Here is a 25,462-nt window from a genome sequence, read left to right on the forward strand (position 1 = left end):
TGGTAACCAATGTTGTCATTGACCGGGGAGTGAGGGGGAGCCACCTGAGGACCTCTCCTTTGCAGGGTTGTCCATAGATGGTAAACAAAGCTTTGAAGATGTTAAGGACTTCCTCTTGGAAGGAGCGCCCCTCAATGGCAGGCTCGCCGTGAATGTAGACAGCGACAGTGATAGTGTCCTTCCCAAACTGGCCCCCCCCCAGCCGCAGCAAACCCAGCTGGATCTGAATCGTGGAGCTTGGCATTCTTTTGGGCCCCATGGGATGGGGCACCCTCAAAGGACCACAACCTACTCTCTGAGCGAGTTTGCTCATGGGACCAGCAGTCCTGGATGGGGCATGAGCATGCCCGGAGGCAGCGTCAGAGGCCTTCCCCAACTTGAGCCACACTGCTAACCTGCTGTACCAGTGCTTTTTCGTCTTCTTCGAAAAACCACAGCAAATCTTGCATCTCTCTTCATCATGGTCCGGATGCAGGCAATACAAATATTTCTGATGACGATCTTTGACATACACATTTCTCAGTCCACATTTCGCGTATATCTTGAAGAGACTCCTCTTCTCTTCGAACATGGTGGAAGGCGCAAAGTAGGCCCAAGCCTGGGCCTCTCGAAACTTCAAAGAGAAGTTCTACGATACAACAATGTAAAGTTGATCTTCACCGACAACGGATCCCTGCAGCCAGTAGTCGACCTACAGTTGAACGATGGAACAAAATCGTTCAAAAAATACTATTCTATATCGAAAAGACTCGAAAGGGCTCCCAAAACTGAAACGTGCAGTAAAAATCTGAAGATGGATACCAGGGGGGGAGCTTAGGTAGACGGCTGTCCCTGGATGGGGGCAGTATGACCTACAGGACATTGATTGGTTTAGAAGAGAAATGTAGTTTTCAGGCGAAAGCAAAACTATTTTTCTTTTTTTACTCAGAATTCACAGCCTTTCGACAGGGAATATTCATGAGCATGTGAATCCATGCAAGGCCCCATGCTGGAGAATAGAGGAAGTATATAAGTTGTTACGAACATTAGGAATAAACGTATGTGGGCTAGTTCCTGGCACAAGAGTATACCAGAGCTGTCGAAGGGGACAACAGGTGAAGGAGGGACAGGGATCCCCGCTCAAGGAGAAGAACAGGGTCTGGGACCCCTATGACAGCAGGGAAGCCCTGCCAATATACAACAGGGTCTGGGACCCACTTGGAAGCGGACAAGGCCCTTCAGTGAAGTGTCTAAGAGTCAAAAACCGAATCAGTGCAAGGCTACCTATAACCAATGGGGTGGAGCCCAGAGGAAGTTGGGGAGACCCAGAGAAAGTACAAAAAGAGGCAAAGTGAGATCAAGTCTGGCAGGTCAGTGAACCGCACTTGATATGCGATTGAGGATCACTATTTGGGAAAGACTACAGTCAGGTTTGGCCGGTTAGTGAGCCAGCCCTGATAAGAGAATGGAGAGCTACATTTTGTTTCACAAACGGAGGGTATATTCACCCAGAAGATTTGAGGTATTGTGTTTATGAGTTGAAGCAAAAACCAAGGAAGAGGGTCCCTCCAGGAGATTGGGGATCTGTGTTTTCTTTAAGTTGATCTGAACATTTAAGCAGTGAACATTGAAACTACATATTCTTTCGCAAGAACTATGCTTTGGAGTCGGCACCCACAATGAGGTGACCCTCCTTCTGGATTAGTTTAGTTTTCTTTAGTTAGTTAGAAAGAATAAGGGACGGAAATAGGTTTAGACATAGGACAGTAGGCACTTTACTTTATGGACATCCTGCCCGGGTCCTTAGTATTTTTGTTGAGGTAGGGCAATCACTCAAAGTAAGTAGGGCACATTAAGCTTTCCTTTTGCTTTTTGGTTATAAATAAAAGTCTTTGCCAACCAATATACCACCTGTGTGTCAGACTCGTACTTATGCACCATTACAGTAAGAAAGAGAAAGGAAAGAAGTGGAAGAGGTTTGAGGGTGGTTGAGAATGGCATTCAACATTTGAAAAGCATGTCAATGCTGTAGGTTTACAAAGTAGGATACACAAATTAATACAAGTTAAGACAATACATCAAATATACATCAAAGTGTGTCAATCTCTTATGGGGATTTAGTAACTTCTTGTTATCGCAGAACCAACTACAAGTAAAGTTGTGAGTAATACAGGCTGTACACTACTTTTCAACCTGCAACTGGGCTAATTGGTTTGGCTTTGTAAATTATTGTTCTCATAGAACAAACTACAAGCAGTGTTGTGAGTATTATAGGCTGTACACTACATTTCAACATACAACCCTGCTAGTTGATTTTGACAGGTGCCACAGTCCCCAGGAGGTAGTTGTTGTCTACGTGCCAGCAGTCCATACAAGAATGCAACTTTGACCTCCATTAAACGATCCTGCAAACTGAGTCTTCTTCTCTATAGTCATTTCACTACTTATAAATTACTTATATAAAAATATAATTGGTTGTCATACAATGCCCAGTGCTAAGGCCAGAAGACCGATCTGTTCATATGAACAGAGCCAAAAAGGTGGGGGTGTATAATGGTATTCGAGCTATGCACAGGATGGGGGAGTGGTGAGTCGGTCTGATACAGGTTCTTGCAGGGCAGCAGTAGAAAGGCAGCAATACGGAATGTCAAAAGTACTCTGTAAACATTTGAAATACTGGTTGTAATTGTGAGAGCACCAGCCAAGGGCTCAAGAAAGATATTTTGACAGATGCTGTTTCCACCGTCAAAGGGACTGAGGCTGAAGCTTCACTGGAATCACAAATAACTAGTTCAGAATATACAAACTACACCCATAAAACATAAGAACAGAAGTCAATGTGAACAAAAGGGGCAGGCATATATGTTGCATATATTGAAGTCAGTACTTCGGATAGATGTTTCAGAGACTCACCATAAGGAAGGTTTTGCAGATATTAAAGATATCAAAAAGGAGAAAAATGAATCAGACACAATAAATGGCCTGCGAAGAACCCAGCAGGATGATGAAGGGGTACCTGAGATGGACTACAGCGACATGGAGGTTGAATCTACTGATGAAGATGAAAGTGACACAGAGAACCCAACCAACAAACGCAGAAAAAATAAAAGAGGAGCCAAACCAAAAGTGAGTATTTTGGAGGTTTTAAAGTGTGGTAAGGTGGAAGGACTCCACAAATTCGACCACATCACCTCAACCCTCATTGAACTGCACTGGCTCCCACTGCGAGCCCGTATCATCTTCAAATCCTGTTGCATCATTACAAGGCTGCCATCCTGAAGTCCCCAAGCTACCTCACTCAGAAAGACAGCATCTCCAGAGGCCTAGGATCCATCATAAGTAAGGTAATGTTCAGACTTGAATTATGACAGTGCAGGAAGGCAAGTACCAGAAGACACGCCTTCTCTTCCCGAAGCTAGGTCTGCTAAACAGCAACTGTAGGATGACGTGAGTTAGTTACAAGTCAGGATAAAAATGATTTTTTTTCTTTTCTAAGGTAACAGATGGGGACAGACAGCTCAGTGGATGATGACGCTAGCACTTCTTTAGAAGATACAACGGCAGCTCAACGTTTTTTTCTGTGTGTGCTGTTCAAATCAAAACAACCAATATCTCATAAAAGCCTTTCATGAAACCAAATCGAAAAAACTATATTAGGGTTTATTAGAATGAAATGCTTAGTTGTAGATGAGTAGGGAGCTCTCGAAAAGGTGATTGCAGCGATCGTTCAAATGTACATATGGAAGGGTTGGTACAACGATTGTGAGGGATGTGAAGTCGATGACCCCAGTCAGATGCGTCATGATGACTTTGTTCAGAGATCGTATGATCTCGGTTACAAACTTGATCCTGGTAGGCTTATGGAAGCTGCACAATCAGTATACAGGGTCAGTTCCATACAAAAATGGAACTATTTTGGACAGCTCGGCTCGTATCTGCATATGTGGTGGACCTGTCCTACTGTACAAACATTTTGGGACCTATGTATTGCTATTATAAAAGACATTACTCAAGTGACACTTCCCAATGAATCGGAAGTCATCTTATTGGGCGCCCCGGCCCCAGGGGCCTACCCAAGGATGGGGAGAACTGCTTACCTCCTTGCGCAACTGCTACTAGCGGGGAGAATCACTGTTGCCTGCTCCTGGAAGACCATCGAAGGCCCCTCAATGATCCTTGGGTGTACCAAACTCTGGGACCTCTTGGTTGCTGAACAAGTCACAGCAGCTAGGGCAGACCGACTACACCGGTACTCGGATAATTGGGCCCCACTCATTGACTATGGCCGAAACTTCCCGGCGTAGTCTCACAAACTTCGACCAGCCCGATTGGCCCTACTACTCGACCCTGAACGGACCACAGGCGATCCTGCCCCACTGGACCAAAGGGAGGCATGAGCTGGGAAGGGGGGAGGAATAGAGGAATCGGACAATGTTTACTCCGTCATACTTAGCTGTTATGTTCTATGAATCCGTGCTCTCTGTACATATGTGATAAATCCTTTTGTGTAACCGATTTAAAATAAACAAAAAATGGTGCAGTTTTTTTGCGGCAATATTACCCCATGAAACCTGTGAGGGACACCCCTGAAACTGCCATATTGTCTTTAAAGGGAGCGGGGAACACCCCCACTCCCATTTAAACCTAATATTAACCCCATCAATAATGTCGCCTATGCCGTTTCCCGACTATATATATATATGGTGACATTATTGGTGGGGATAATATTACATGATACCACAGGGTCAAGGAAGTGCCTGAACCACCAGAAGGTTTTAAGAATGTGTTCAATATTTTAAGGCACATCAAAAAAATCAGCCGACCGAACTAGTAGGAAACATGTATGTGCAGGGACACGTGAACACACGATTCATAATGAAACATAAGTTATGTAAGCAGTATTATCGAAGATATTTTAGGCCCATGTACCATTTTGCAGGTCTAAGAAAAATCCCTTGATGTTTTATAAGGAAACTAAATATAACGTTCGGGTATGTAGAGATGTTTTTGTAATCCTTTTTGATGGGAAGCAATTGTTATATATAGAAATTTATTTTTTGTAGGAGAGCTTGGTTCAACACACATTGGAGATCTGAGTACAACCAGGAGTTAAATGCCTAGAAGACACTTTCTATTTTCTGATCACAGAACCAGTTATTCAGCTTACCACTATGCATCACAACAAATGTTGTGAAACTATTGATGAAATTTCTCAGGAAATGCGAGAAAAAAACCCCATCCTTTTACAGCTTTGATAAGAGCAAAACCTTCATGTAACGAGGGGACAAGTTGAATAACTGTATAAATATTCACACATTTTGCATCATTGGAATCACAAAGACTAAGGGTCCATTTTTCAAGTTCATGGAAGTCCTTTGCAATTTATGCTATGACAGGCGTTTTTGAAGGAATGAGAGGAAGAGTCACAAAAACTGATAACAAAGATCGCTAATAAAATAAACATTGTGCTGCTGCAACATGAGTCTCGGGGTTGTCTATAATAAAAGATTTGCTTTTCAGTTGTTTTTAAGAACACTAATAGGAACGAGTGCACATATGTACACGAGCAGGTTTATTGTACAATTGTCCGGGGAGGAGCTAGATGACCCTATCGAGTCAAACTAACCCAAGTCTCTCTGTACCACAGAAGTTCACACATTATATTCATTTTTGCAACAGTTAAAACACTCCGATATGTTTTATTACAATCCACCCCCCATACATGATTGGTCAAAAGCTGTACAAAGAAATTCCATCTTTCTCCAATTCTTCCATTACCATTGGCCATTGTTATCTTACCTACCATCTTCAGATCATATTCATAGCACACCCCTCATTGCGATTCGTCCGTGGTAGGTCATGACACCAGCACATGGTTACACATTCATATACAAACATAAATCATTACAAGTCACAACTGGCCTGAAACCTCTTAACCGTAAACATAATTGCACATGGTTCGCATGAATACTTAAAAAAACAGGTTTCTTTTGAACTGGCGATAACTATCTCATCCAAGTACCATTTCAACACGCATGGCTCCTGGCCACATCCTGAGTAAATAATCGAATCACAAGGAGTATTAGTCACTTTGGCCCGAGCATTTCTTCACCCCACGTTTATTGCTGTTCAAAAACAAATGGCTGAAACCCTTTGTCAAGCACCCATCTGCTTTATGCAATGCTACCACGCCATAAAAACTATGCCCGGTTTCTTTAGCTGAGCTGCCCATCGGCTAAGGTCGTATTTACTTATTTACCTATCCTCTGGCTTCTGAAACAGTGCAAAACCAGTTTCTCAAAGTCAAACCCTGACTGCCGCATTTTAATACATTTATAAAAAAGCCTACTACATGTAGATTTACAAATTCCTGTTTGATAACGGTCATGGTTTCTTCACAGTGGGTTCTCTAAAACCAGTCCCCTTTTTTGCATGCGCATTAAGAAAACTCCTTGTTGCCCAGTTTCTAGGCACTTCATCGCACATTATATCTGGATCTTGTTTTATATTTCATTTGGTGGTTTTGACATTTGTCTTACTACGTGCGTGAAAATCTAATGTGCACGCCTCGAGATGAGACCATTGTTAGGAAAGATTTCCCTTAGGTGAAATTTTCCTTCCATTTGTGAACCCCCCCCAAACGTTTTGCTTTTGTTTGGCTTACCTAACCTGACTTTTTCCATTGGAGCACAGCCTTCAGCTCCACTCCTCGGGGCTTTCACCCATTTCTTATGGGGAAACTGACACATCCTTCAGGCTGTCAGTACTGGGAAACTATGTGTCCCTTAGTCTTCCACTATGTTGCCATTTCTTGATAACGTTTTATCTATGTGCCAAGTGCCTTACAGTACCACGCATAGGGGTCCTTTTGTTTTATGGCCTCAGCCACCCTCTAAGGATTTGTTGGTGTTTGTGCCTAGGACAGACTGGTGGCAGCAGTTTACTGTTAAAGTATTTTGAATATGTTTTTATGGACCATACATTGTTTCCGCATTTGGCCGAAGACTGTGGCCAGTGCCGTAAATGTCCGTGCCACGAAGTCTTTTGTTCTGTCATTTGGGCATTTTGTCCCTTTGCCTTCCCCCAGGTCGAGAGACCCGGCTATTTCTTATTTGGGCATGTAGCCTGCCGCGAAAACCCCATTTTTTGCAGGCTCATGCATGTGACGTGTGCTAGTGCCCAGGAAGAGGGTTGGGACTGTCTGGTCCCAATCCACACAACTGGTGCCAGTATGTCACTCTGGCCCACGAATAGCACACGCCAGGCGTGCATGCACAAGAGCAGATCTTCCATTGGCCATCTGAGATTTGAGCGTGAACCGAATCTTGGACAAGAGAAGGGGCTCTCCAGCCATTGCAGAACTTCAATAGGAGCCAAGTATCCTTTACGAGAGCAGACTCAAGGAACTGCCAGTGACGTGCAAGGAAGGTTTGGCACCCTGACCCTGCTGTTGTCCTGTCAAACCCCTGCTTTTTTCATTGAACCAAGAAGCCCTGCAAGGGCGCTTTGCCCCTTTGGAGTAGTGCAAACAACTACTCTCGGCATCTCCTACATACCCTCCCAAAGAGCCTCTTTGGAAGTGTTCCTGGGCCATCAAGTGAACTGTCCATCTTGAACACAGGGTAATGCACATGAACACTACTGTCCCAAGTCGAGACTCGAGACTTAATCGCTTGCTTGTGGTCATGGGCCCTCTCCTGCCAAATCTTGCTGTACGAGCTCCTCTGGGTCAAGATTTATGAGAGTGCGCCACACCACAAGCATTTGCGGTCACTGTGTCACCCCCGCTGTGGTGACCTTCACTGAAAGTGCCTGCAGCTCTGCCCTACCGTGTGCTGAAATATGCTGCACCCGAACTATCCTTCTCCTTTCTTCGAGAACTGAGTGAAGGCTAGTGTCCTGCCACAGACGATCGCCCCGTCCCCCAGCCGCTGAGAGCCAGAGAGTCCTGAAACTGCAGGGTTAACACCTACGAGCGAAGTGGGCTAGACTGCCAAAGATTGGATCGGACTGTGTCAAGGGTCTGTGAGTACTTTCATCACTTACCAGTGTCCCGCTCGCACATCCATCTCTTTTTACAAACAAGAATCCCTTAAAAGATGCTCACCTTGGCTGGTATAGCCTGCGCTCCCCAGCTATTCCCGAACTACAAAAGTCACTCTATCTGCAAGGGTAGACCCTCCTCTAGGAATAGAAACGTATTCTTCATCGCCTAAAGCCCCTTCGTGAGCAGCTACAGCCGCCTGAAGAGAACCCGCTTTTCGTTTTACGCACAACCGTGCATTGTTAATGCACAACCGTACCTTGAGCACTAGGCTCCTCACTTCTTAGGGCTGGACTACATAAGTTAGAGATTGTCTCTGAAGAATGGACTAATTTGATATATGTGTTGAACTGACCTCTTTCTGTTGCATGTTGTGGTTATTTTCTCCTCTATTATCAGCATTAGGCTAAATGCATCATTGTATATATGTTAAATAGTGAATAAGTGTGTGGTGGTAATTGTTTTCTTGCTAACTGTGGTTTAATCGTGTTTTTGTTATTAAGGCCTATAATACATGTATTTTGGATATACGTCTGTCTAAGAGTAATCTTTCGAGTTTTACGGTGTGTGTGTTCCCATTGTTGTTTTACGATCACTGTCACCCCGCCTGAGACTTAGTCTTGACCGCCTGCCAAGCTACCATAATTGTTCTGGTTTGTCCAGAAGGTTACCCTGTTCCACTAAACTAGGGTGGCCTCCTAAACATCTGTCCACCAGGTCAGAGTTTAGAAATCCATCTTAACAACCATATGATCTTTGTGACCCTCCTCTGTCTTGCTGTCGTCACTCTCCATCAGAGCAGCTGCCTCTTCTTCCTTCGTCACCACATATTTTGCTCCTTTTACCTCAAAGAGTAACTTAAAAGGGAAACCCCATCTGTATTGGATATCTCCAGGCCGTCACCACATTGAATCTTTTACGCCTGAACAGCGTGGCCTGCGACAAGTCCTTGAACAGCTTCAGATCCGTGACTCTAAATGGATCACCTCTTGTTTCTGTGCTTCTCTCGTCACCCTCTCTTTCTGACCAGAAAAGTGAACTCTCATGAGCACATCGGGACACAAGACATTTTTGATCTGAAATGCTGTGTGGAGCCTGTGCGTCCGGTCCAGGAACAGCTCACCAGATTCAGGGAACTTCAGTTTGGCGCGAAGCAGGACTTCAACATATGCAGGTAGCTCAGGATCCTGCACTTGGCATCCTCTTGTCTAACTGCCAATGCCTCAAGTCGCTGCTCTAGGGTTTCCATTCGCTCTGACATCACTGCTTGCTCGTGGGCATGCTCCGCTGCCAAATCCTCCAGCTCCACCAGTCGGGATTCGACCCCAGCGGTCCCCACTGTGTTTAAATGAATATTAGATGTGTTCTAATTCTTCTTTATTAAAATTCTTAAATTGTATTCCTAAATACTCAAAGTTAATGTCACCTTTACATGTTTGGAAGATACCAGTTGGCTCTAAGAGTTAAATAGGTCCGAGCTGCCCTCAATTTCGAACCCTGGAGCTACCATACCAGATATTTGTAATGGATGTAATGGAACTGAAGCCTAATTTCCACATTTAGTGTGGAATCATTGTAAAATCCTAGCTTGTTGGGATCAGAAAAGTCACGCGATTCAAGAAATAACTAGACTGAATAGCCCATTCAAACTCCAAACATGGGGATTGGAAATCTTTAAGATTAAACAGATGCATTTCCGTAGTTTACATTCAGTGATTGCGTTTGATGGCCTTAAACTGTAGGAGAATTGTTTGAGCGATGGTTAATGAACGAGAATGAAGAATTGTACTGTGCAATGATTCCAGCAGTCTGTTGACCGAAAGAGATTTGACAAGATTTAAGGGATTACTTTAATAAGGATGGCCTTTGGCAAGAGACTGCTATTTATACTTGTGTCATTGTTTGAAGATGGAGAGCTTTATACATTGTATATAAAGACTCATTTTATTTCATCTTATAAAATGATATCTTGAGGCATGAAAGATACTCTAGAGGGGGTTCGAACAGGTCATACATGTGAATGAGATACATTTTACAATTTGGGGATTCAACATAATTGATGGGAATATCAACAGTAAACTGTTATTTAAGACTATGATTTAAGATGCTTGCATATACGTTATATATAACAATTTGCATCCAAGTACAAATGAGATTTAGGAGGGAGTGCTCGTAGCTAGGCATGAGAGCAAGCCTCAGATTTTAAAATGTAATCAAGGCTTCCATTCCCTCTATAAAGGTCTTGAGAAGATAGATTCTGAGTGTCTGAGTTAATATTTAGTCCACTTCCCCTTTTCTCTAGAAAATGTTGCAAGTGCAGCAGGATAGGATGTATCTTGCATACAAGACGCTTACAGTGGTATATGAGGCCTGTAGCTCCTCTGGAATTCTACCAGCCTCGATTCGACAATCACAAGCCTTCTTTTTAGAGCGTTTTAGGGCTACACTCAGACCCTCTCTTTTCTGTTGTATTACAGGCATTCACATATTTATCCAGGAATAGAGTGGCAAACTCACCAACATTCTTCTCCCAATAGATTCAGATAGTAGTACTGAATTGACAGGGCCATGGGAGAGATAGATACATGATAGGGCAATTGTTTGATGGCCTGTCCTGTCCTTCCATCTACATTTTATGAAATGTGATGGTTACATTATAAAGCTGTGACAGCATTGCAAAGGCCTCTACCCAGTCCTTATACATACTAAAGGAACTATGTGAGGCCTCCTTTAAAGGATATCGGTTACAGGATAGCAAGCAGAAAAATGCATAGGAACTAACACTCAGTGAGTCTGCCACATGCAAAGGATGTTCCTGTAATATTTTTAAACAAAGTCCTTATGTAATGTTTAGAGCAAATGAGGCTCAAACTCAAACATTTCAAGCAGTAGGAGGCATCCATTTTGTGAAATGGATGAGCCTCCTGTGCTTCCGTTAAGCTGTGCACTTGCAGCACTAATGAAGCAAAGGCCAGCCAGCTGTAATAAACAAAAGATGCCACTGGGTGGCTTTTGCTTCATTATTTACGGAGAGCAGATAATGCAGGCAGGAAGGCTGCATGCAGGTAAGTGCTTATTTCTTTTTTTCTTAAAGCACTACAAATATAAATCCAACATTGTTGTATTTATAAATGCTGCATTTTTTTTCTCTAAGTTTCCTGGGCTCCCCCGGGCTGGAGGAGCCTGGGAAACTTAGAAAGAAAACCGCAGCATTTATAACATTGTATTTATGTTTGCGGTGGCTTCAGCTTTGAGTCTCCTGGGCTCCCCCATGATGGGGGAGCCCAGGAGACTCAAAGGGGAAGCCACTGCAAACATGCATTTATAAATGCTGCGGTTTTCTTTCTAAGTTTCCATGGTTCCTCCGAGCCGGAGGAGCCCGGGAAACTTGGTAAAGAAAACCGCTGCATTTATAAATACAACCACGTTGTATTTCTGACTGTAGCAGCTTTCGCTTTGAGTCTCCTGGGCTCCCCCAACCCGGGGGAGCGACGGAAAGGAGCGAGTGGGGAGTAGGAAAAGAATTATAAATTACTCACCCTAGTGACGAACGTACTCTTAGTCTTTACTTCCCTTTCCTCCATCCTGCATGGGCGTTCCTTGCTACGGATGGGAGACAGATTTAGCGGACTCTGCGAGACGAGGTGAGGCCAACTAGCAGGGTCATCTTAATGGTGACCAGCCTGATGTAAGCGGACGTCATCGGCTCAAATGGCTTGTGCGCCAGGGCACCCACGACTATGTTGAGGTCCCATACAGGATGTGGCCTCTTGATGGGCGGGTAGAGTCTTCTGAGTCACATCAAATGTTTCTTGACTATCGGGTTGGAAGAGGAGAACACCTCTTCCTCTGAGTTTCTGTAGGCCCCAATAGCTGCCAAATAAGTGCAGCAAAAGTCTACCTGCACGCCCGAGTGGGCGAGGTGCGCCGAGAAGGAGAGCACGTTGTCCAATGTACATGCAAGGGGGTTGATATCCTTGGAGTCTGCCCAGTGACAGAACCTGGTCCACTTGCTCTTATACTGGGTCCTGGAAGCCTTGCTCCTTTCCTTGCACCCTGTATGATCTCTAGATTAGCCTGGGAAAGGTTGAGGTAACTGGTCAGGAACCACGCTGTGAGGGCAAGTGTCTGAAGCGCAGGGTGGATGACCCAGCCCCCCTGCTGCACCAGAAGATGTGCTGGGCCCATCAGAAGGTGAATGGGTGGTCTCTTCGAGAGGCTGAGTAGCTCAGAGAACTATGGCCTGGCTGGCCACCGTGGAGCTACCAGAATGACGCTGAGGTGGCGAGAATCCTTGATTTAGCAAATCATTCTGTGGATCAGCGGTGTGGGTGGGAAGGCGTATGCTGACATGCCATTCCACTGAATCTGAAATGCATCGCCCAGGGAGCCTGGGGCCCTGACCCTGCCAGGACGTGAACTGTTGGCATTTCTTGTTGTCCCAGGGGGCTAAGAGGTCCCCATCTGCTGAAGATCTCCTGCAGCACGAGGTTGTTCGGTAGCCACTCGTAATTGTCAGCTCCCAGTCTGCTGAGCCTGTCCGCCTCCAGGTTGGACTCCCCCGGAAGGTGGTCGGTCATGAGGTAGATGTTGTTCTCCAGTGCCCACTGCCACATGCTGACTGCAAGTCTGCCCAGTGGAGGGAATCTGGTACCTCCCTGCTTGTTGACATGAAACATGCTGGTTAACTTGTCTGTCTGGATGAGGACGACCTTGCCCCCCGATGACCGGAAGAAAGGCTCTGAGCGTCAGCCAGATGGCCTTCAGTTCCATCCAATTATTGCGGAAATCCTGCTCCTGCCGGGTCCAGGTGCCGTGGACATAGTGGTTGTCCAGGGTGGCCCCCATCCCTCAACAGAGGAGTCCGTAGTGATGGTAATCTGCGGGGTAGGTTGCCGGAAGGGTTTGCCCGTCCACAGGTTACAGTCCCTGGACCACCATATGAGGTCCAGTTGAAGAGAAGGAGGAACGTTGATCATCTCCGCCTGAGAGACCGGCTCCTGGTTCCATGATGCTACGAAGTGCAGCTGTATCCTCCTCATCCTGAGTCTGGTATGAGGGATGGCCAATAGGACCGCTGCCATGAGACCCAGTAGGTGTAGGTACCACCAGGCCAATGTCACCTCTCTGCTGAGGAAGTGTGCCGTGGCCCTCCTGATGGCCGTGATCTAGTCCTCTCCCGGAGCACGTGTCCCAGGTGAGCCCCAAGAAAGTTGGTCTCTGCGTAGGCTGCAGCTGCGACTTCTTGAGATTGAGTGAAAAGCCTAGATCGTGCAGTGTGTTCGTAAGAGCTTGGGAAGTGTGGTGCAACGCTTCCGGAGATGAAGCCCGGACGAGCCAGTCGTCGAGGTGCGGGTAGATGTGTTGGCCCTGGTCCCTGAGGACAGCCACCACTGTATTCATCAGTCTGGTAAAGACCCTGGGGGCCGAGTTGAGGCCGAAGGGAAGCACCTTGTATTGGAAATGGTAGCCCATGATTCTAAACCGTAGAAAAGAATGATGAGGCTGCCAAATCAGGATGTGTATGTACGTGTCCTTCAGATCCAGGGAACACATCCAGTCTCCCTTGCACAATGTCTCCACTATTAAAGCTGCTGTTACTAACTTGAATTTTTGTAGAGGTAGGGAGAGGTTGAGGGTCGAAAGGTCCAGCACAACTCTCAGGCCCGCCTGGTTCTTTTTCTGAATGGCAAAAATCCTGGAGTAGAAGCCCAATCCTCGCTGGAAGGCTGGGACCTCCTCCACTGCCTGGCTCTCGACGATCGATCAGATCTCTGCCAAAAGAGTTGCGGTCCCAACCTGTGGGAGTAGAGGGAAGGAGGGCAGAGAGGCAGGGATGGGTAGGCGGTACCCCGTGGATACTACGGAGAGGATCCAGGGATCCGCTAAATTCTGGCGCCAGAAGTGTGCATGGAGAGCAAGCCTGCCCCCCACTGGAGACACGTGGACCCGGAGGAGCGTGTCATGCCTCCTTTCCCTTTGAGGCTGTTGCGGAAGAGGGGGACAGGAAAAAGCCCTTACCCCCCCTTTTTGTTGCTTGCGCCAATGTTGGGTCGTTGAACGGTCCAGCTGTATGGACCTCTGGTCTTGGAAGCCGCAGAACCCTCCGTATGCACACCCCTTGTCCGAGCGCTGTTGTGACTGGGTGTACGTTTTGGGTGTGGTCTTTGTATAGATGGATAAAGACTTTGCCGTTTGCAAGCTGTTTTTCTTTTTATCCAGCTCCTCGTCCGTGGTGGAGTGGAAGAGGTCCCCCCCTTCGAACAGCAGGTCCAGAATGCGTTACTGGACATCCGCGTTGAACTTAGCAGCACAGAGCCAGGCCGTTCTTCTAATTTCTGTGGCAATGCAAATGGCCCAGCCAGAGGTGTCAATTTGGGCCACGGTGGACTATGCCAGTCCCTCCTTGAATCTTGATTGGCTCTGCACCGGAAGCTCTGGGAGGAAGTCTGCAATTTCCCGCCAAAACCTCTGGCTAACGGCTGCCAGCATGGCATCCGCGTTGGCTTGACGAAGATGCAGTGAAGCGTTGGAATAAAGTTTTGTACGCCTCCTCCTTGTCTAGCAGTGCCGCTGAAGAGTCGGCCGAGGAAAACTGAGGCTTGGAGTAGAGTGATGGTGCAGCAATCACAGAGGAGTGCGGCTGAGGATGGGCCGATAGCAAGAGTGTATACCCCTCCATCTGCCTGTACTTAGCATCCAGGCGTCGATTCACCAGCTGGACCGAATGGGGCTTGGGCCAGCCCTTTTTGGCCAAGGCAACCATGTCCTTCTGCATCAGGATCCCCGTTCTAGCTGCGGGAGGTAGCGTGAGGTCTTCAGAGAGGACCCCCTCTGCTGGTCGCTCAACCTCGGGTTGAGGAAGGCCCAAGTACTCTGCCAGCCCTGCAAGACGTTTGTGGAAGGCCTTGGCCGACGACAGTGTGTCTGGGGGTCCTCTTCTTTGTCTGTGTCCACCTGGGGGTCCGGTTGGTCCGGCACCGGTGGAGGGGTGCTGGGAGCCAACGGCTGGGGTGTGAGGACCGGAGCCGGAGGCTGCAGCGGAGGCGGGTACGGAACCACCTGCACAGTCAGTTGGGGGGCCGGAGCGGGCAGCGGTGGCTGCACTGGGGCCTGCAGTGCCTGTACTGGGGCCTGCAGCGCCAAAACCATTGGCGGGAGCACGTCCCTGATGGCATCCCTGAGGATGACCCCGTCTGAGGAGATATCATGAGCCTAAGGAACCTTTCAAAAAACCTGCCCTCGCAGGCCATAGGGGTGGTAGGTGATATTGACTGGGTAGCAGGTGGTTGCTGGAGCCGTTGCATGCCCTGCCCATACGGACGCAGCAGGAAACTGCCTTGCGCAAATGAAGGATAGGCTGTAGGTCATGTACCTGGTTGACACCAGTCCCACCTTGACACTCGTTCCTCCCCCTGCTCCCTTCCTTGGTGCGGTATCGGACGGGTGTCCATAATGTCTCGCACATTGGCCATCTTGTTGAGCTGCCTTCCACGTGCCTGCTTCGTGTTGCTTAATCACAGGGCCCAGCATCGTCCAGGACTTTTGAGTGTGGATCATGAGGCCTACCCTGAGACCTGGCAGGCGTTTTGCCCTCAGCGGATCTGCTGGTAGTATTGCGTATAGGCGCCCCCTCGGACATGTTGCTGGTACTAGGGCGTGGCCCCTCGGGAGAAGACCCGGTAAAAGATCCTTCCAGTCCCTCAGCACTGACACCAGAGGGATCAACTGATACCTCGGCCCGTCGGCCTGTAGCTGGATCAGCCTTGGTACTCGTGCTGGTATGAGAACCTGAGAGGTACCCCCCCCCACGTGGGCAAGTCCTTGGAAAGGAGTCTTCCTTGCGGGGTGCGCCGGAAAAGAGTGGCCCTACCTTGGACCTGGATCGATGTTTGACAAAGTCCTTCAGGTCCCTCTACCTGGCAAGTCTGTTCTTCAGAGACCTCGAAGAAAGCGCATTCGGTACAAGCTTGCCAGCCGTGGTCGGGGCCAAGGCAACGGAGGCAGAGGGCATGTGGGTTGGAAGTCGGAAAGAGTCTGTCGCAGGATGGACACCTGCTGAACCCTGTTGGAGTCGACATGTGCCTAAGGACCGAGTACCTGAATGAAAAAAAAGACAAAAAGACAGAAGGAGTATCCGCGTGTGGAATTACATGGCCAAAGCCAAACCCAGGAGCGCTGGTGAATTTGGCCCATTCCCGTTGACGTGGAAAAGGGGACTGAGGTGTGGCGCCGGAGGGCAGAGTCAGGGCAGCGCATGCTCCCAGGGCCGCACCCCCGCGCGCCTCTAAATTTAAAGGGGACTTTTTTTCTGGTGAAAAAGGTTCTGTCTCCCGTCCCTAGGAAGGGACGCCGATGTAGTATGGAGGAAAGGGGACGGGACGTAACAGTAGGAAAAGGGAGAGGAAAAAGGGGCAAGAAGAGAGGGGAGAGAGGAGCAGGAAGAAGAGAATGGGACAAAGGGAGAGTAGAGGGGAAAACGAAGGAGAGAGGCATGTGAGTGAAGATGGGAGGGAGTGATGAGGGCAGCGGGTGGAGACATGAAAAGGTGGAGGGGAGAAAGAGGGTGTGCAGGGCAAGAGTAGAACAGGGGGAAGAGTAAGAGCAGGAACATCAGGGAAAGGAACAGGAGAGAGTATGTGAAGAGAGAGACAGGAGCCGGGTACCTGTTAGGGCACAATAATGAGAAAACTGCAACCAACCGTCAGACTTTGGGATTGATAGGCCCTTAGAAGAGGCCCGGATGAAACCAGAGAGATAAGGCTATGACCTTTAGGTCTTTGCATTGGCTAGTTCTTGGATAGTAGGGATTACTAGTTACTACTCTGGGTTTAAGGACCCCTGGTCTAGGGAGCCCACGGGAAGACGAGAGGACACCCACTAGCGTGCCCCAACCCCAGCTCAATTAATTATTAGTCATTACACCTTATTTGATTTTTTAATAAAAACCCTTGAAACCACACCTTGGATTTTAGGAATTTTAAGGCCATTTGTGACTATTAAAAAAACATTGTGTGTAAGTAGAGTTCAAGCATGTCACAGCTAAAAAGGGATAACAGAGAACGATGAAGTAACTTACCTTCTAAAGACACCCTCAACACCCGTAATGCCCATTCCATCCACAATATCCCTTGTTAACCGGAATGGAACAGTCTCTGGCGTCGGAAGAATTTTGCCTTGCTCAAATGCCACTCCTAACATACAAGACAAGAACAAGAATTATAAGAATATATGTTAGGGATGCTGTGTAGACAGAAAATAAATTTGAAGAAAACTCAACATTGCAGGCCCACTCACCATTTAATGAGTACCCCTGATAGCCAAATTGAACAACCACGCCACATTCTTGGCTTTTTAATCTCAAACAGAAAAACCCCTTTTTGACACTGGAAGTATACGAGGGGAGAGATCAAAAGCTTCAATGCATATGCCCAGACCTGTACCACAACTTGGCTCAGGGGTACTTTAATCATAAAGGTAAACAGAAACAAGTAGATAGTATAACTCGTTGCCTTATTTTGGTAACATGGATCCTCTCCATAAAGGTAGGGCAGCAGCAGAAGATTTCAAACAATATTTTATGTACCGAAATAAAATAAATCTGCAAGAAAGGCACTACAAAAATGTGCAATCTTCACACAGAGTAACTAATAACACTAACCCAACACCACGGCAAAGAAAATACATGTTACATACCTGCGATTACCTTCTTTAGAGGTAGAGTTTTTAACTGATAATTCTCTATTTTAGTCTTTTATTTGATGGCTTAACAGCTTCAAGCCCGTTTTCTGAGCACTTCCCATGGGACTACAGAAATCATTGTAAAAACAAATAAAGCAGAAAGGCCAGGGTACAAAAACGCGCTGGCCATTTTGAGAGAATCATTACGCAAAAAGCGGCATGCACCGTTTGTAAGGAAAGCAGAGTATGAATCGTATCTGGTCCCTGGCAGTATTTCCAGAAAGTAGGGGGCATAGTGCCGGTAAGTCATGGATCTACAATCTTCGGCTCACCAGATGTTTTGCGCAACAACTCCCATCAGCCCATGTCAGTATAGTCAATGGTGAGGGATCATAGGAGTCAAATTCGAATATGGCTGGATGTCTGCAGCATACAGATCCCTGTAGTAATCAGTTGCCCAGTTTGTGGCATTGGGAGCAGCACAGGCTAGGGGGAGCAAAAGAAAGGAGGCAGAGTATTAGGTCCCCCTGGATTATGAAATAAAACATGGGAAACAATGTGGGTTAGGGATGAAGGGTGAAGGGGGCAGTGCAAGGGAAGGTTAGGGGATTCTGGGGGTGACCTTCCCGGATTAGCAAAAGAGTCGAGTAGAGCAGAGGCAACGCAGTGAGGTGTGAACAACAAGTGCATATTTTGAAACCCACTTGAATGGAAGATTTCAGAAAGGACTTGTTACAAAGGGCATTTCACAAAGGGTGCACATAGACCAGTTCAATAGCTTCGAGGAAACGCTTAACATGGCAAATACCTTTTGACGGATAGCTCAACTTTGTTTGGGTACTGATGTCTGCGAGATGTTATGGCTCGAAGATCACAATGACAGCTCGCTCGTTCAAGCTGTAGGTTCTCTAAGTAACTCATGGTGGTAACAGTAAAGACAGGCACAAGTGATCACAGTTCAAGGGTGTTTATTAAACTGTATGCAGGTTGGAAATCTAAACCTAAATCTAAAATGGGAGTAAGCTTCGACCATCAAATGAAAAAAAAGGAAGTACTTGTGGTGCCTTGTCAAAATAAAAGGGCATATACAAAAATAAACAATTACCAGTCCTTACAACTAAATATAGAAAGAGTGTGAGATAGGGTACACAAGAAAGAAAGAAGTGTTCACAAATAATAAATCAGGATGTGGTAGTCGGGGGTCCCCCTTCCCCACGTTTGGAGCACGGGACAAGGTGGGACTCCTGAGCACAGCACAGTCTCGAGCTTTCCCAGCACGAGACGACAGCTCCGTTCTCAGCTACCAGGACCGTCGATGGTCAAGTCTCTTTTCTTGTGAAGGTCTCTTGCCTTCAAGGAAATTATGCATTCAGATCATCATAAAAAAAGTTCCTTTCCAAATGGACGTTGGGTGATGACTTTTCACCCCTGGACCTCCTTCTTCCGGACTTCAGTCCACTAAAAGTTTCTAGTGATAACAGGAGCTTTGGTGGTTCAATATCTTGCTTCCGAGAGCCTAGTTTACTTAAAATAAGGAACAAAGGTTATTTTCATATGTCACTTAGGGTGATGATTCTTCAGCCCTGGGTCCCCACTTCTGGGCGCAAACCCCTCTCGAATCTCAGCCTCCCTCCGTTGGGTTCACTATAGCTTCTTTACATAACTTGGTATGTTACGTTCACGTGCCTCTGGGGTCTAGCTTTTCACCACCTGTATCCCCATCTTTCGGCTGAAACCCCTCTTGAACGTCAGCCTCCATCCGTCAAGTTCACTATGGCTTTCCTTTCATTCACAAGTCTTAATGTCTTTTTAAACAGTTTCCTGTGGACATCCCTATGTCGGGTTCACTCTTGTCAACACACTATTCAAAGGGACTTCAGGCTTCGACCCTTGCTATTGGCATCCCTCCGTCCGGTTCACTCTTGCCAGCTTTTGCTAATCACACAGTTCTTTCTCTATTCTCACCATGCGGGAGTCAACCCCTTTGTTTTCCAATAGTTTGTCGGTCAAAGACTTTCGACTGTACAGAGGATTTTGCTAGACCCCTGTATGATCACTTTGACCTCTTCTTCCAGCTTTCCTAGGGCCTTCTGGTATCGGTAGTTTCTACAAATGCGGGATCAACCAGAGTCTCTAGAGTGGGCACCCACGTGGTGCCGGTTTCCTCTGCAGTTGGGTTTCCCTTAATTTGAACAGTTCTTTGAACTTTTCTTATTTTGCCACTTTGTGACTTTCATTCAACACAGTTCAGTTTCTTATCGGTTTCCCCTCGACTTGTCGGATGTGATGACACACTTGTCTTTTCTGGTCTCCGGAGTCAAGGCCGGTACCATGCTAGCAGGTGTCTCTCTGTCCTGCTTATCAGCATAAGCCTGCTCTGTGTACCGTCGACAGCTGCTGCAACACACGTTGGCCATTGTTCGTGGTCTTACGATTCCTTCCACAGAGGTTTTGCGGGCGTGAGACGAAAAGGGCGAAGTTGTTTCTCTCCTTGTCACCCTCTTGGTTCTCGCCGCCCTTGTCCTCCTTTTGAACTGCCGTTCTTCGATAGCTGTTTCGTCGTGCGGTCTGCCTTGTTCATACTGTGCTTTCGTGCTCCACCTTTTATCACTGTGGGGAAGAGAAAAGGCTGTCAGGTAGGTGTGTGTGATTCTGGTCAATTGCCTGACTTAGCCTGACCCTTGTATTGGGACATGTCAGGTAAACAGCTCTGGTGTTACTCTGTTGTCTTTCGTGGTGTGAGAAAGTGTTTGTGTCGAAAAAGGGGGGGGCACTGTTTTTGAATATTCCACATGGTAGGATAGGGAAAAGGTGTCGAAAGAAGGGGACACCACATCTCACCAGTCTGTGTTCTACTTCCACTCCCCGAGAACCACCCATACAGGTGATCCTCCCTCACTGGTCTGCCCCCAGGAACTGGATCCAATAGCGATGGCCGTCTCCTGGCCACCTGGATGACAGACCTCCAGGGACTAGTCAGAGAGACACTTTCAGGTTTCTCACAGTTCGATCCACTTATCTCAAGGTTGATGAGGTACATCGAAGGGACTCTGCCCCATTGTTGACTGTTTAAAAATTGGTAGGCTCCACTAGCTCAATCTAGTGGCACGATGGGTGGAGCAGGGCTTAATGACTCAGGTCGCAGTCTGTTGCAAGATGGAATCTCATTTGTTTGACGGCGGGGCTTGAATACCTCAAGACTGGCTCATCTTTTATGGTTATGCTGCACAAGAGCATCTGCAAGAAGATGTGCTGCTAGGCCTTTGGAAGCTGGGGTCTTCGGCCCGTCAACAACAGGTGTAAGTTAACTGAAGCATCTCCAGGCACACTGTCTGCCACTGGGTATATAGTTGTCCTGGTCTCTGGCCCTCAGAACAGGGACATCAATTACCAAAATGCCATGGGTAGCGGACATGGCATGACATGTCTGATAGGTCAGTTTACTAAAAAAGCATATAGTTACTAAAGCAGACAAAGGCTGCTAGTTACCAACCACATGTATTACTATGGTGCTGCCTTGGTATGCCACGAGTGGGGTAAATTTATAAGTTTACACCCACCAGAAGTAGCGTAGGCTGGGGCATAGCCTTGACAAGTGTAAGGAATCTAATGAGATCATCACTAAGACTCCAGTATGGGCCTCCTCTAATGTGGCCAGGGAAAGGACGCTGCTACGTGTGTCAGGACTCACCGATCCAGATCCTGGAAACTGGCACAAATGGAGATTACAGTGATTCTCCCATCCTTCACTTCCACCAAGACAGCCACCGGCTCAAGCGTGCAAAATTCATGCAGCAACTGCCTACAGGAGGAGCCACAGCATAAATCGTGGCTCGAACACGACTCGCCGCTTTGCTACTACTGTGGAACTGTGACTCCTACGTTGTACCCCGAACCCGGTAACGTTTTCCTGCTTCCCTTCTCTGCTCGCCGGTTTCCATCCCTCGCACTCTCCCACTCTACTCTTCTCTTGCTATTCCCTCTGTACTCCAGCTCCGCTTCCCCTTGCCTTTGCATTTGTTACCGATACTTGTCTTCTCTCAGCACGGTTCTGCGATCCTTCTACCAACTACATCTGAGCACTTTCCAGCGCTCCTCGCATTGCTCGCTCGCCTCATACACCCTAAAGCGTAATCCCATGCCCACGTTTTCACCATTTCTCCACGACCTTCTGTTTTAACTTCAGAGGTCACACAGAAATAGGGATTGACTCACTCTCCTCACAAAGACCTTGTCTGTTACCTCAGGTTAGTGATGTTAGTATACCTAACAGAGCAACGCCCCCAACCATGGACAAGTTACAGCACCTTGCGAATGCTGTACAGTCATTGACCACAGAAGTCCAGACTTTAAAAGGAGAGAACATAGCATTAAGACAATTGATTACTTTCCCTCCGACACCTCCTGGATCCTTGCCAGGAGGCAAGAATGACAGCAATCCGAAAAGACTTAAATATCTGGACGCATGTACGGTCCAGTTTATGTTTAAAGATAACTATTTTCCAAATGGGAGGCGTGGCTACGAGGGCCATGTAGGAGGACGTGATCTGGAGGAGCTCCCGAGATCCTGAAATGATCCGGGCGAAAAAGTGCGCAACGATGGGCCGACGACCGCTGAAAATACACATGTCGGTGTGTGAATGATTGGGCCACGCTTGGTGAACTTCTGGAAGGTGTAGAAGAACGGCGGCAGAGATCTGTGCGGAAAGGATAAGGAGCGCCAGAGACAAAAGACGACACAAAATGGCCGACCAATTTCCGGAACAAAGGAAGGAGCAGGCCGCACGGTGACCAAGCGAAAGAGGCGTACTGGGTGCGCATTTGTCATTTGTGCAAATAAAAGGTCCTCTGGGTCATGTCGAATAGAACGGTGAGGCCGAAGGCGAAACAGCCCACTTTAGACGACTTCGCTAAGACGTCCCCTGGTCAAGACAATACCAAGAGCAGGGATAAGCCGCCTGCAAGCGACATGACGACAACGGGCGCTAACCAAGAAGTCCTAGCTGCGATTGCGGACCTAAAGGCGGCCTGGGAATCTAAACTCGAACTAGCCGTCACTGAACTGAAAACGGCACTGGACCTCAAGGTCGGAGAGGTGCAGGAGGATGTTAATCTACTTCGACAGGATGTCAGGGCCTTGGCGGAGCGCACAGAGTCCCTTGAGAAGGAAGTTAGCCTGAATACCGCGTATTGTGCCTCCCATAAGGCCGAATTGCATGCCCTGATACAAAGAGTGGGCAACTTGGAGAGCAGAGCGGAGGAGGCGGAAGGACACACCCGACGAAACAACATCCGCATCGTGGGCCTGCCGGAGGGATTGGAGGGCCACGATCCCACGGAATTCATTGAGTCCATGCTACTGCAAGAGATACCCAGAGGAGCCCTATCTCAAGGATTTGTGGTGGAAAGGATACATAGAGCTCTAACAAGGAGGCCGCCGCCGGGAAACCCGCCTAGGCTGGTGATAGCCAAAATTCTTAATTACTGAGATCGGGAGAGGATATTGGAACACTTTCGCAAGGGAGGAACGGCAAACATCACGGCCTACCCGGACTATACCCTGTCTGTGCAGCGTAGCCGCATGAACTTTGGGACGGTAAAGCGGAGATTGAGAGAGGCGGGCCACAAATATATGCTACTGTATCCGGCAAAATTGAAAGTCATACATAAACACAAAACTTTGTTTTTTGAGACCCCGGAGGATGCCATGGGATGGCTCGATGCGCAGGGATGTCCCCAGGAGACAGAAGTTCAGACGGAGAGAGAGCACGGAAGAGATAAGTAATGCACGAGGAAGGTGCCACAAGATGGCGCGCCACGTGGGACTTGAATATAATCATTTGCGCAGCCTTCAGTAGAGAAGGTTAGACTATTGCACTAGATGTTATGAGCACTGTAATTGTTATTGAAATAATGGGAGCCTTACAGAGCGGATCTCTTTACCCCACAACAATTTTAGTTAAGTGGCCATTAGGGCGACTTCACCCTACTGAGCTCTGTGCATTGTGTGGTGCTTGCAGGGCTAGATGTTGGGGTGCCTGATTTCCGAGAACGGAGCTGGGCAGCAGTTGGGGTGTGTGGTGTTGGGACGGGTGGAGGGAGGGGAGGGAAGTTGGGAATTTGCTGTGTACTTAGTTATGGATAGTTTGAGCTGGTACAAGAAGCTACAAGTAAAGATGGAGAGCTGTATCTGTATCATGTGGGCAAGGGGGATTCGCTACACGGAAGACAAGAAGACACTCATGAGCCATGGGGGACCTTAAGATCGTAACATGGAATGTCAGGGGACTTAACAGTTACTTAAAGAGAAACAAAGTCATGATGTACCTGAAAAGACAGAAGATTGATATTGCGTTGTTGCAGGAAACACATTTGACCCGGCAAAAATTGGAACTGGTGGGGAAGAAGTGGAGAGGTACTGTAATAGGCTCTCCGTATTCTGCCTACGCTAGGGGAGTGCTGGTCTGGGTGGCACCGCACGTTCCGCTCCAACTTACACAAGAAGTGGTGGACACGAAGGGGAGGTTGGTCATATTGAAGGCTTTGGTAGAGAATAGAGAGGTGTGCGTTATAAATACGTATGCCCCCAACCAAAACACTGCGGCATATTTTAGAACCCTGTGTACTCATCTGGGCGCGTGTATGGGAGGAGCGGTTATCTGGGGAGGGGATTTCAACTGCGTGCTCAACCCAAAGGCAGGGAGATCTGATGGGAAGATTGATAGGCCCACACCAGCGGCCAGGGTATTGCAGACATTACTAGACGACTTTGGGCTGGCAGATGTTTGGAGGCTGAAACACCCTAATGAAACACAGTACTCGCATTACTCAGCTCCGCAGCAACTGCACACGAGACTTGATTACTTTTTTGCCACGCCAGATGTGGTGATAGAGACCACCCAAATAGACTATAGAGCGAGGGTCCTGTTGGACCACTCGCCTCTGGTGCTGAGTTGGCAGTATTGCCGCCCCAGGGCGCGGATACCGACATGGCGCCTCCGGGCGGAGGCGCTCCGGGACCCGGTCTTCAGGGAAGATATCAGGGATGCGATCACACAGTACTTTGAGGTAAACACAGGCAGCGTAGACTCAGCGTGCACGCTCTGGGAAGCCTTTAAGGTAGTATTGCGGGGTGCTGCTATTGCTAAATCAAAAGGCCTACAGGGTGGGGTCCTAACAGAACTAGAGGAAGCGGAAGAGAAACTGGAGCGGGAAAGCAACAGGGCGGGAGGGGAAGCGGAACTTGTACTCGAGTTACAGCAGAGGTGTGCAGAGCTTTGGGAAAGGCTCTGCAACCTTAACTATAAGAAGTATGTCGAGAGGCAACATGCAGGAGGGGATAAAACTGGGCGCTTGTTGGCGTGGTTATATAAGAGCGAAACCCCCAGGCCCCCGATTAGGACAATAACTAGAGAAGACGGGGAGATGGTTGACACCCAAGAGGGAGTCAACGAGGCATTCTTGGACTATTATAGGACATTATATGAGGACAGAGGAGGGGACAATCGAGAGATTAGAGAAACTCTAAAAGACATGGAATTACCTAAGATTAGTGCTGAAGAAAGGGAGGAGCTGGACGCACCGATTACCTTAGAGGAATTGGAGGAGGTGGTGAAGCAGCACCCACCTGTAAGACCCCGGGCGCGGACGGATTCCCTGGCAAGTTTTACAAAACATATAGAGAGGAAGTACTCCCCCCTATGCTAGAGATGCTCAATGAGTCTTTTGAGATGGGTCAGCTGCCGGAATCGCTTAGAG

At 47.7% G+C, this 25,462-nt stretch overlaps 1 protein-coding gene across 2 annotated transcripts in view; it reads right to left on the reverse strand.

Moving 5' to 3' along the window:
- Positions 1-25,462, reverse strand: part of ATM (ATM serine/threonine kinase) — a 3,046,976-nt gene that overhangs the window by 30,132 nt on the left and 2,991,382 nt on the right. For both annotated transcript variants that reach the window (XM_069640412.1, XM_069640413.1), the window contains one exon: positions 17,103-17,217. In XM_069640412.1, the coding sequence (XP_069496513.1) occupies positions 17,103-17,217 (115 nt within the window). The remainder of the gene's footprint in view (positions 1-17,102; positions 17,218-25,462) is intronic.

Source organism: Ambystoma mexicanum, chromosome 7q (assembly GCF_040938575.1).
Source record: "Ambystoma mexicanum isolate Mex_15411 chromosome 7q, UKY_AmexF1_1, whole genome shotgun sequence".
In the NCBI taxonomy this organism is placed as follows: Eukaryota; Metazoa; Chordata; class Amphibia; order Caudata; family Ambystomatidae; genus Ambystoma; species Ambystoma mexicanum.